The sequence below is a fragment of the Prionailurus viverrinus genome, chromosome A2 (assembly GCF_022837055.1).
Source record: "Prionailurus viverrinus isolate Anna chromosome A2, UM_Priviv_1.0, whole genome shotgun sequence".
Lineage (NCBI taxonomy): Eukaryota > Metazoa > Chordata > Mammalia > Carnivora > Felidae > Prionailurus > Prionailurus viverrinus.
In genome coordinates this window covers 156573719-156585012 of record NC_062562.1, presented here as the reverse complement: position 1 = coordinate 156585012, position 11294 = coordinate 156573719, and the positions used below count along the sequence as shown (strand labels likewise).

Genomic DNA, 11294 nt, shown 5'->3' with positions numbered 1-11294 from the left:
AACTACCTCAGGCAGCACACCCAAGCCCACAGCTCCAGGAGGCCAGGCCACATCCAAAGCCCAAATAACCCCGGGGCGGCCAAGGCTCCCTCTCCCGCTTCACTTCCCAGCCCAGCGCAGGCTTCAGCCACACTTCCAGGATTATGTAACACATTTCTGTCATGGTCCATATGACCAGGGAGATTACAAAAAGAATGATGGCGTATAAAAATTCACGGTGGTACAGTTATCCGACGGACTCCTAGGTGAGAAGGCACCTCACCCCAGCACAGGTGGACGGATCCAGGTGGATGCGCGTCCATGCCGCCAGACGTTTCCCGTGCACCGGCACACACATGCACCCGCGAATCCCAGCCAGACACGCAGTTGGGCGAAGCCGGTGGGGAGGACGCCTCCTCCGGCTGGATCGGAGCGCCGGCCCCGGCGGGAGGGCGGCGGCGGCGGCGGCGGCGGCGGCGGGCGGGGCGGCGCGGGGCAGGTGCGGCCTCGGGCGGTGCGGCGGCCCGGCCCGGCGAGGGGAGTTCCCGCAGCCCGCCCCTGCGCCCGCCCCTCGCCGCCCGCGGCTCCTCCTCGCTTCGCCATGGTGGAGCGGGGAGACGCGGCGCCGCTGCTGCGCTGGGCCGAGGGCCCCGCCGTCTCCCCGCCGCAGGCCCCGGAGCCGCAGGCCGGAGGCCGGGGCTGGGGCAGCGGCGGGGGCGGCCGGCCGGCCGCGGAGCCGGCCAGGAGGCGGGGGCCCGAGGAGCTGGGCGCCTCCGAGGTGCTGCTGCAGCCCGGGCGCCTGGAGCTGGGCGACGTGGAGGAGGACCAGGTGGTGGCCGTGTTCGTGGTCACCTTCGACCCCCGCTCGGGTGAGAGCCGCCGCTCCGGGGGCCGGGAGAGGGTCGCGCACCCCGGGGCTTTGGGGGCGGCGGGGGAGGGGCTCGCTGCGCGCGCACCCTCTCCCACACACCTGCACCCCCCACCCCGCCGCCCCCGCTCGCTCGGAGCGGCCAGAGTGCCCCCGCGAGGTCCGGGCGCGGGACGCGGGGCTTTGTTCGCGGAGTCCCCCCGACCCCCTTCTCCTTCCCGTCCCGCGCGGCCTCCCGGCAGATCCGCGGTTCTTGCCCGGGTCCCCACAGCCCTGTTTGCACTTCTCCAGTGCTGCAGGATCCTGTCGGCGGCCGCGGCGCGCTGCCTTTTGTTTTCTGGCTCTGCTGAAAGGTGTTTTTTTTTTTTTTAATTTTTTTCCCCATCAAGAGGAGAAACGCCCCCCAGGTGAACTCCTGAAACAGATTGTACTGAACTTCCAGGTTTTCTGCTTCCCCGCCCTCGCTCCCCGTCACTCCCGGCACGGTAACTTTCCAAGCGGCCAAGTTCACTTGCTCTGGCAGCATCATTTTGAGGAATTAGTGCCGGGAGCATTAAGGGATAGGACTGAGGGATTAAACTGGAGGCGGATTAAAGGAGAAGCCTCCTCAGGTAGACTCTTGATGGTTTGTGTGGAGAATTAAAGGGTTATCTAAAATAATCTTGAGCCTAATTAACCAGGAAGGAAGTGTCCAAGTGAGTGGTGAAAGACTTCGTGGGGGTTCAGAAGTGAGTAAATACACTCTCTGGGAAAGCCTCAGGTGGTTGCTGCGGGGCCTCAAGCCCGAGCTCATCAGCTCTCAGCATTGAAGGAAGGGGTGCCAGTATTCCTGGTTCTGGGGTTTTTGGAAACCCAGATATTTCTGATCCTAACTCCCCGAGGGGAGTCCTGGAATGAAGAGCGCCTGGTAGTGAATGGAAAGAACTTCTTCGTGATCCTCCAGGGAGGAGCTGTAGAACTCATTCACAAGAGCCTGATGGGTGGCCGTGGGGTGGGAGGAGAAAGGCCTGGGATCTTCAGGTGGCAGAAGATAGCGTCCAGGCCGGGTAACTGACCTAGGGTCCGGGATGATAAAGCAGCAAAGATGCAGGAAGAAATGGCACAGAATAGAAAAATAGTTGGTGGAGGGACTAGGCCTTTCAGCCTCCTGTCTGTTCCTTGGCCCTTATCCCAGTGGCGTTCAAACTTTTTTGATTGTGTGTGGCCCACTGTTGGAAGTAAATTTGACTTCACGACCACTACACTCACAGGCATACAAATGAAACTGAAACAAGTTTCATGAAATAGTACTAACCCCTTCTGCATGTGGTGCATACTGGTATTCTCCTTTTTCTTTCTTAACACCTGCTGGCTGACTCGTATGGTTGGGACTCCTAGATACCAGTAATTTCAGAAGCTGCTGTTTCTGACCAAAAGCAGTCTTTATTGGTAAATAAAAACGGATACTTTGTAACTAATAATATTCCTTATCCCCTATCCCATCACCTACAGGTAAATGGACGCAGGCATGGGACTGTGGGAAACGCTGAAGGCTAGCTAGAAGAAACGGCAAGAGAGCACTGACAGGGTCCGATTCCGCAGTGGTATAGCACTGGCAGTAGAGTCTAGGGAGGGGAAAGAGAAAAGGAAAGCCCTACACTAACCACAGATGCAGTTGATGACATTAAAAAGCACTGCAGAGCTGGGACCCTCCCCCTGCCTTGTCAGTCCCAGCTGTGACATCATTTGGATGGGTATATGTATATGGAGTATACATACAAGGGGGTATGTATGTAATGTTTTCAAATTAAGGTTAGTGTGGACAGAAGGGATTGTAACTGGTCCTTGGACTCTTTGTGCAGGTGTTTTACTATGATGGTGTTTCATGTAGTTGTAATCCTCTATTTTGATCAGTTTGTACCCAGTTTATACATGAACAAGCAGACCAAGGGTGATTAAGTAATTTAGAGACATTAACTAGCCAACACATACTTGACTCTTAAGTTCAGTTGTCTAATGTATCCCACACTGTGTGAACCTCTGCCCCCCCAACTTTTCATCCTTACTGTGTCCAGAGGGTGGAGAGGAAGGGAAGGAGTGGGAGAGAGGACAGGGGAAGAGAGAGAGAATGTGTGTTTAGCTTTGGTTGCTTTTGGTTTTTGTTTTTTTCTGAAAGCTGCTGTTCCCTGCCCATAAACCTACCTCTCCTTTGTCACCTATCCCAGTCCAACAAGTCTCTTTGCATCTTGTAAAAGTACTCTGGAAAAAAAAAAATACTCTGGTAGTACCTCTATAAAGTGAAAGTAATATGGTGCATCTCCTAATGTAGAAGTTGGAATGAATGAATGCTGAGGTTCCTGGATCCTCAAAGGTTAGCACTAGGGCTCAGAGCTCCTGCTGTGTCCCTTATCTGGTGTTCGAGGCAGTCGCTGTCCGGAGAGGTGAGATGCCAGTTCTCAGTTCCCCAGTGAGCTGGAGACATCACAGGACCAGACCATGTTTCCTGGTTCAGTTCTGTGTCCTCCTCACTCTGCTACTGAGGCTGATCTGCTATGTGTTACTCTTTAATCTTGGTCCATGTTGTTCAGTTGGGTTAGAGCACAATGCTAGTAACCTTGGTCCACCAAGACTTTTGCCTTCCTTAGCCTTTGATACCAAAAATAGTAAAGCAATTACTGGCTTCTTTATAAAAATCAGAACATATCACAGAGCTTCTCACGTGGGAGAGATTGGAGTTTTTTCTCTTGCCTGCCTACCTACCCACTCCCCCGTGTTTCTTCCACCTGTGTCCTGTGTCGTTCCCTAGGAGCCCCTCCCTTCTACCCTGACCTACCCAGTCATTTACTGCCCAGCCCATGGCTATTTCATTCAGCTTCCCATCTGGTGGAAGTAACTGTTGGCACGCGTGCACATGAGAGGGCGAGAGAGAAGATGTGGGAGGAGAGAAATCCACGGTTGTGGTGCACCTTGCGGCTGGGGGAGAGGGGCGGAGAAGGTTGTGAGTGGCCTGTGGTGAAAGCGGATGTAAGAGGGTGTGAGGGAGGAGTGGGTCCTGGTGAGGGTGTGGGAGGGTGTGGGTGGACGTGTGCATGAGCACATGCTTCCAGCAGGAATACACTTAGGGATTCTCAGGCTGATGTATGACAATGGGAGAGAGCAGTTCTTTTATACTTGTGGACACAAGTTTTGGGTTGGGCATCTGTAGGAGGGATCAGAGAAGAGGGTAGAGGCATAATGCATGCGATTTTCATTGGATTCATGGTTTGAAAATTATGGTGGTCGTATCTACAAATGATGTGAGAACCGGGGCCTCAGGTTCAAGTGCAGTAGAGGCGCGTGCGCGCTCTCTCTCTCTCTTTACTCACTCACTCACTCTCACACACTCAGTCTCTCTCTGGAGCAGGGAGCCCTGGGATGGCAGTTCTGGCCATCTGGGCTACAAAGCTGCTATTGACACCAGGCCCAGATGCTTACTATGCAAGCCAGGTGGGAGGGTTTGGCAGCCAGAATCTTGCTTTTTCATTGTGATCAACCCATTATTCAAGCCTTCGATTCTTAAGTTTTATTTTTTTTTTCTGCCCACTTGTGTGTGAGCCTGCAGCAGGTAAAGCTTTGGACACAATCGTTGGGGCTGTTTCTTTATAAGAGGTTCACCTTATTTTTATTTAATGTTTATTTATTTTAGAGCACAAGCAGGGGAGGAGCGGAGAGAGAGAGGGAGACAGAGAATCTGAAGCGGGTCTGCCCTGACAGCAGTGAGCCCGGTGTAGGGCTGGAGCTCACAAACCGTGAGATCATGACCTGAGCCCAAGTCAGAGGCTTAACCCACTGAGCCACTCAGGCGCCCCTGTAAGAGAATTGCTTTAAACTGCTACATTCCCCCCAGCCTGAGTTATTTCGTGGGGGGTCTGCAGATAATTCCTGTGTGGCGTATGCTTGCTTTGGACTGCTGAGGAGGGCACAGGGGAAGGCTGAGGGGAGGAGAGCTGAAGTTTTTGAGATAACCTCTTTTCCTTTTTGTTCTTCCTGATGAGGAATGAATTACTACCCGTTCCTCCCTCAGCCTCTAGCCACCACCTAAAGTACATCTAAACACCTGTTTCATTTAGTGAGTCTAAATGCCCCTAAGTTTATGTATTTAAGATCACTCACACACCAATTTTAATCTCCATACAGTCTCCAAAAGTCCACACCGTACAAGCACGTTCTTTTCCACAGCAGACATGAGGGGGCACGGCAGGATTAAGGTTAGGTGTGGTGTCTGAGACCCAGCTTGGAGCACGGCCCACGTCCCCTGACTTGTGCAAATAGTAAGTGGCTCCAGCCGTGACAGGGGCAGTGACAAAGTAGAGTGAGAACAGAAGATGTGGGACATAATTTTGAGATGCAAAGAGCAGTCCTAAGCACGGCCAGCTCAGAGGGCAAAGAGAGGGTGCTTTCTGCCAACCAACCAGGAGGTCCTTAGAATGATTAAATGCCACATCCTTTCCCAGAGTTCCCTCAGATGTCAGTGGAATGCAGTTGTGGTTAATTTCATTAATCTCACGTTGGCAGAATCTTCCCCGGCTGTTGGTGATTCACCTGCTTGTGGTTTTCAGGGAAAAGTCAGTCTGTGGCCATCTGCTGTGAATTCTGTTTCTTAAAAGAAGAGAGTCAAGCAGGAATAGGAACCATAACACCCACCACTTACTGGGTCCCCACTATGCGGGGGGTTTCGGGGACCTGGTCTCTAATCCTTCTGATGCTGTTCATCATGGTAATGGCTCGGGGCGGTGGGGGGGGGGGGGGTGGGCAGGAGAAGATGCCCTGAATTCACGGAGCAGAGAGGTCAGAGCCCAGAGGCCAGCCAAGTCTCCAGGGTCAGTGCTCCCTCCTCACACCACTGCCCAGGGTAATACGATACAGAGTCTGTGAACTGGAAGGGTTTTTCCACTTGAAATTAATGCATCGGAATTCAGCCATGGATCGGTTGAGGGCTGACTTGAAATCACCAGGATTGATTTCTTCCTGCCCCAGGTTTCTTTATCCTGACTCTCCTTTTGCTTCGCGCATACTCTCACCCTAGGTGGTTTTAAAATTATTTAAGACCATTTAAGACCAAAAATCAATAGAAGCTATTTCCTTTTCTGGTGTTTGGAGGCTGAACCAAATAATCTTCTGAGGTTTCTTCCCTCTCTGGCATTTGATGGCCGCCGGCCCCCCCCCCCCCCCCCCGCCAAGGAAATGGTTCTGTAGAGGGAAGGTGGGGAGGGGAGGCGCCACGTACCCCTGGATTCTTGCCTTTCTTCCCGAGACAAAGTTCCTTTTTACTTCCCAGCTAGAACTAGGGCTCGTGTCTATGCTGATGAGAGGATGGAACGGGTGAAAAATCAAGGCATATGTTGGGGAGGGAAAAGGGGGCACAAAGCTCTGCTCCTGAGGTCAGAAGGAGCTGTAGGACGTGTGCTGATGCAGCCACCGATAGCAAGACCTCAGGAGGAAATCCTTGATTGGAAACCACCCAACAGGAGGGAGGAGGGGGAAGGAAAGTCACGCGTTTCCCGTTAGAGATTATTTCGGTGAAGATCCTTGCTCTGTCTACTTTAAATACTTTGAGATGAACTTTGTAACGGGCAGCAGCAGTAACAACAGCCCACGTCTGTTCTCCCAGAGCAGTGGTGGTGCCGAATCACCTCAGTGTACACGGAAACAGAAGACAGACGCAGTCCCGTTTGCGGTAGATGGGACAGAGCAGATCTCGCCCAGTGCAGGAGTTCATCAAACATCAGCCCTGGGAGGCTCTGCTGTGGACACAGCTGCCAGGCTGACCTTCCGAACCGTGGAGAGGCAGGTTCAGACCATCTGTCCATCTGCACCAGGCTCAGCCTCGCCCTCTGGCTTCCCCTGGATGACTGGGCTGCCTGCGCAATAAGCTGGGAGTCCAAGTTCCACGGGGACATACATATTTGCCTTTGCATGAGCCCAGCCCCTGGCACTGGTTGCCAAGTTATGTTCTGCCAATATTTATTGAATGGCCGGCTGGACGTACATAATGCAGATTGCCACATGTGACCCTCGTGCGCTCATGTGGCCCTTCCCCATAGGTTGTCTTTGCAGCTAGAGATGAGGCTGGGCCTCCAGGTGGGCCCACGGTTGCGAAGGAGAGAAAGTGAGGCGGAAAAGCACTTGTCATTGTCAACTCGTCTCTTTTTGATCGATTACCCCTCGGATGAGCCCTTCTGTAGAATCCTTTTGGGCCCCAGTTTCCTGGCTGAGTTCCTAAAATATGGTGAGGGTATTTTGGAAGCCAATAATAGTCCGAAGACCAAGACCGGGGTAGTTAGCATTCAGTGGGAAGTTTTTCTGGCATTCAATGGGTTTTATTTTTACAGAATCACTTGTCTTTAAGTCTCTACAAATTTTATATGTAAACTGGCTTCCAATTTTTGTGAATAGTGTAATATTTCTGGAAAGGATGACCTTTCGCCATGATGCCTCATTATTACCCTACTTAGTGTAGATTGCCCCCATTTATTTTCCTTTTGCAAAGTCCTTTCCTTATGTTTTTTTCACATCCCTATCATTTAAATTATGTTCTCCAATTTGTTGAAATTTTTTAAACCTCAGAAAAGTTGGAGGAATAGTACAGTGAATACTTCGAACCCGTCCCTATTTGTGGACATTTTGCCATATTTGCTTTATGCGTACACAGCTCAGCTCTAATGTGGAACATGCATTCCTAAAAGTCACTGTGCTGTGAAAGACTTGTGGTAAAAGTCACAAGGTTTATGGGGAAGATGGGGTCAGGGCACAGCGCTCAAAAACTGTCAGTGACACATTTTTTTTTTAAAAAAAGGGAACCAAATAAAAATGGTAGGACAACTTTACATATGATAACTAGTTAGGAGATGCATAAATACTCAAAGTTTGGCACTTTACCTTAAGACACCTGGGGAGGTGGAGCCTGTGATTTATGGTGAAATGAATGGAAGCAGAGCTGTGTGACATTTGATGGACAACAGTAGGCCTGGAAGTGATAGTCAGGGCTCTTAACTCTGAAGAAGGTAATGCGTGAGTGTTTGAGGTTGTGGGGGGGGAGGTGTTTTGTGTATTTCCGTGCGTCTCATTTCAACTGGGTGCAGTTTTCTGCATTCACATTGTGATCCTTGTGATCAAAATCACCTATCAGCAAACAGGAAATCCCCTACGATCAAACGGCTCCCTAATGTATCAGTTGCTTTGGATCGAATTCAGCTGGCGTTCTAGCAGAACTGACTATATATAGAGGTGTGCTCATCTTTTTCTGCTGAACTATTTGACAGTAAGTTGCAGACATCATAACATTTCTTTTCTGAATACTTCAGTACAAATCTCCTAAGAATAAGGCCGTTTTCCTACATGACCACAATATCATTACCAATCCCAAGGTAATTCACCTACATTAATTGATCCATTACCTTCTTTTTTTAGTTAATATTTTTTTTACGTCAGTTTCAGATTTACAGAAAAACTGAGAAGAAAGTGCAGAGGGTCCCATATCCCACCTTCGCACCCAGTTTTCCGTTTTTATTCACATCTAGCATTAGTGTGGCATGTTTGTTGCAATTGATGAACCAATATTGATAAATAATTATTAACTAAAGCCCATAGTTTACATTAGGGTCTACTCTTTGCGTTGTACATTCTCTGGGTTTGAAAAATGCACGATGTGGGGCGCCTGGGTGGCTCAGTCGGTTAAGTGTCTGACTTCGGCTCAGCTCATGATCTCATGGTTCCTGAGTTCAAGCCCCACATCAGGGTCTGTGCTGACAGCTCAGAGCCTGGAACCTGCTTGGGCTTCTGTGTCTCCCTCTCTCTCTGCCCCTTCCCATCCCCCCCCCCCCCCCCACCGGGAATAATCGTCAAAAAAAATAAAAATGATTGCTTTAAGTATGTATAAATATTTCATGATGATTTGATAAAAGGAGTTTTAACATTGTTTAACAAAGCATACCAACTGTGAAAGAAATATAAAAGTTTTATCCTTGGGGTGTCTGGGTAGCTCAGTTGGTTAAGTGTCCAACTTTGGCTCAGGTCATGATCTTGTGGTTCGTGAGTTCAAGACCCACATCAGGCTCTGTGCTGACAGCTCAGAGCCTGGAGCCTGCTTCGGATTCTGTGTCTCCCTCTCTCTCTGCCCCTTCCCACTCATACTCTGTCTCTCTCTCTGTCAAAAATAAACATTAATTTTAAAAAAATGAAAAATGCACGATGTTACATATGCGCTGTAAGAGTATCCTACAGAAAGGGTTTTATTGCCCTAAAAATCCTCAGTGCTTCCCCTACTAATCCTTCCTTATTTGCTGATCTTTTTACTATCTCTTAATTTTTTCTTTTCATGGATGTCACAGAGTTGGAATTATATAGTATGTAGCCTTTTCAGATTGGCTTCTTTCTCTTAGCAACATGCATTTAAGGTTCCTTTACGTCTTTGTGGCTTGATAGCTCATTATTTCTGAACAGTATTTTATTGTCTGGATGTTCCGCAGTTTGTTTATCCATTCACCAACTGAAGGACACCTTGGTTGCTTCCAGTTTGGGACAATCAGAAATAAAGCTGCCGTAAACCGTGGGCAGGCTTTCGTGTGGACCTAAGTTCTCACTCTCGGGATAGATGTGAAGGAGCATGATTGCCTGATCATACGGTGAGAGTATGTTTAGTTGTAAGGAAATGCCAAACTGTCTTCCAAAGTGGTTGTACCATTTTGCATTCCTACCAGCAACGAATGAGACTTCCTGTTGCTGCAGGCTCTTGCAATTAGCATTTGGTGTTTTCCATGTTCGGGATTTTGACCATTCTAATAGGCGTGAGAAAAATCTTGTTTGGATTTGGAATTCCCCAATGACATGTAATTTTGAGCATGTTTTTCATAATCTCATTTGCCATCTGTATATCGTCTTCGGTGAGATCACTGGTCTGATCTTTTGTCCGTTTTTAATATTTTTTTAAGTACACTCCACGCCCGGCATGGAGCCCAACATGGGGCTTGAACTCACGACCCTGAGATCAGTACCTGAGCTGCAATTGAGTCAGGTGCTTAACCGACTGAGCCACCCAGGTGCCACTTGTTCATTTTTTAAATTGGGTGTTTATATTTTTCTTAATGTTGTGTTTTAGTTCTTTGTATATTTTGGATTTAAGCCTTTATCAGGTATGTTTTTACAAATATTTTCTCTGTGTATGGCTTGTCTTTATTCTCTTCATAGTATCTTCCACAGATCAGAAGTTTTTAATTTTAATGAAGTACAACATACCAATTTTTTTCTTCATGGATCGTGCTCCTGGTGTTGTATCTAAAAACTCATTGCTAAACTCAGGGTCACCTAGATTTTCTCCTTTGTTACCTTCCAGAAGTTTTATAATTTTGCATTTTAGTATACTATTCATACTGAATTAATTTTTGTGAAAGGTGTAAGTTCTGTGTCTAGATTCTTTTTTTTTTTTTTTTTTTTTTTTGGCCTGTGGTTATCCATTGTTGAAGAGATAATCCTTTATCCATTGTATGGCCTTTGCTTTGTTGGCAGAGATCAGCTGACTGTATTTGTGTGGGTCTGTTTCTGGGCTCTGTGTCCTGTTCCGTCCATGTATCTAATCTTGTCTAATCACTGTCTTGATTACTGTAGTTTTCTTGGTAAGTCTTAGAATTGGGTAGTGTCAATCCTCACTTTTTCTTCAGTCTTGTGTTGGCTGTCTGGGGCCTTTGCCTTTCCATATAAACTTTAGAATTAACTTTTCAATATCCACAAATAATTTGCTGGCATTTGGATTGAGATTGCATTGGATCTCCAGCGTAAAGAAATGTGAAATCCCTATGCTCAGATCGTTCTTTAATACTTCAATTGTGTTGGGGCACCCGGGTGGCTCAGTCGGTTGAGCATCTGACTTCGGCTCAGGTCATGATCTCGCGATTTATGGGTTCAAGCTCTGTATCGGCCTGTCTGCTGTCAGCATAGAGCCCACTTCGGATCCTCTGTCCCCCTCTCTCTGCCCCTCCCCTGCTCACTCTCTCTCTCTCAAAGATAAATAATCTTAAAAAAGAAAAATACTTCAGTTGTGTCGACTCTAGTTCAGCAAGCAATGTGTCAAACTGACTATATACAGATATACTTTTTTTTTTCCTGAGCCTTTTGGTAGTAAATGCAGACATGATGATCCTTCTAAATTCTTGAGTATAAACCTCCTAAGAAGAAGGACATTTTCTTACATAACCACAGTATCATTACCCCTAGGATAATTAACATTAATTCATCAGTTGGCTCTTTAAAAAATGCCTGCCTGCAATAAAGCTGTTTTTCTTTCATTATTGTTATTACTACGTAACACCCATCCTGTACCGTGCTAAGCGGTGTGCCGTGTTGGGATGTGACGATCAACGAAGTTCCTGTCTTTAAGAAGTCCCGTCTCCTGTGGAAATAGACCCGTCTCCTGTGGAAATCACCTCCAGTGATT

The 11294-nt window shown here is 48.2% G+C and overlaps 1 protein-coding gene across 3 annotated transcripts in view; it reads left to right on the top strand.

The window, feature by feature from the left end:
• The first annotated feature begins 580 nt into the window (after positions 1-580).
• The window catches only part of DENND11 (DENN domain containing 11), a 57141-nt gene continuing 46427 nt past the window's right edge, over positions 581-11294 (top strand). For all 3 annotated transcript variants that reach the window (XR_007147236.1, XM_047834559.1, XM_047834548.1), the window contains exon 1: positions 581-848. Coding sequence is in view for 2 of the 3 variants with exons in the window: in XM_047834559.1 (XP_047690515.1) it covers positions 581-848 (268 nt within the window). In the remaining variant the exon portion in view is untranslated. The remainder of the gene's footprint in view (positions 849-11294) is intronic.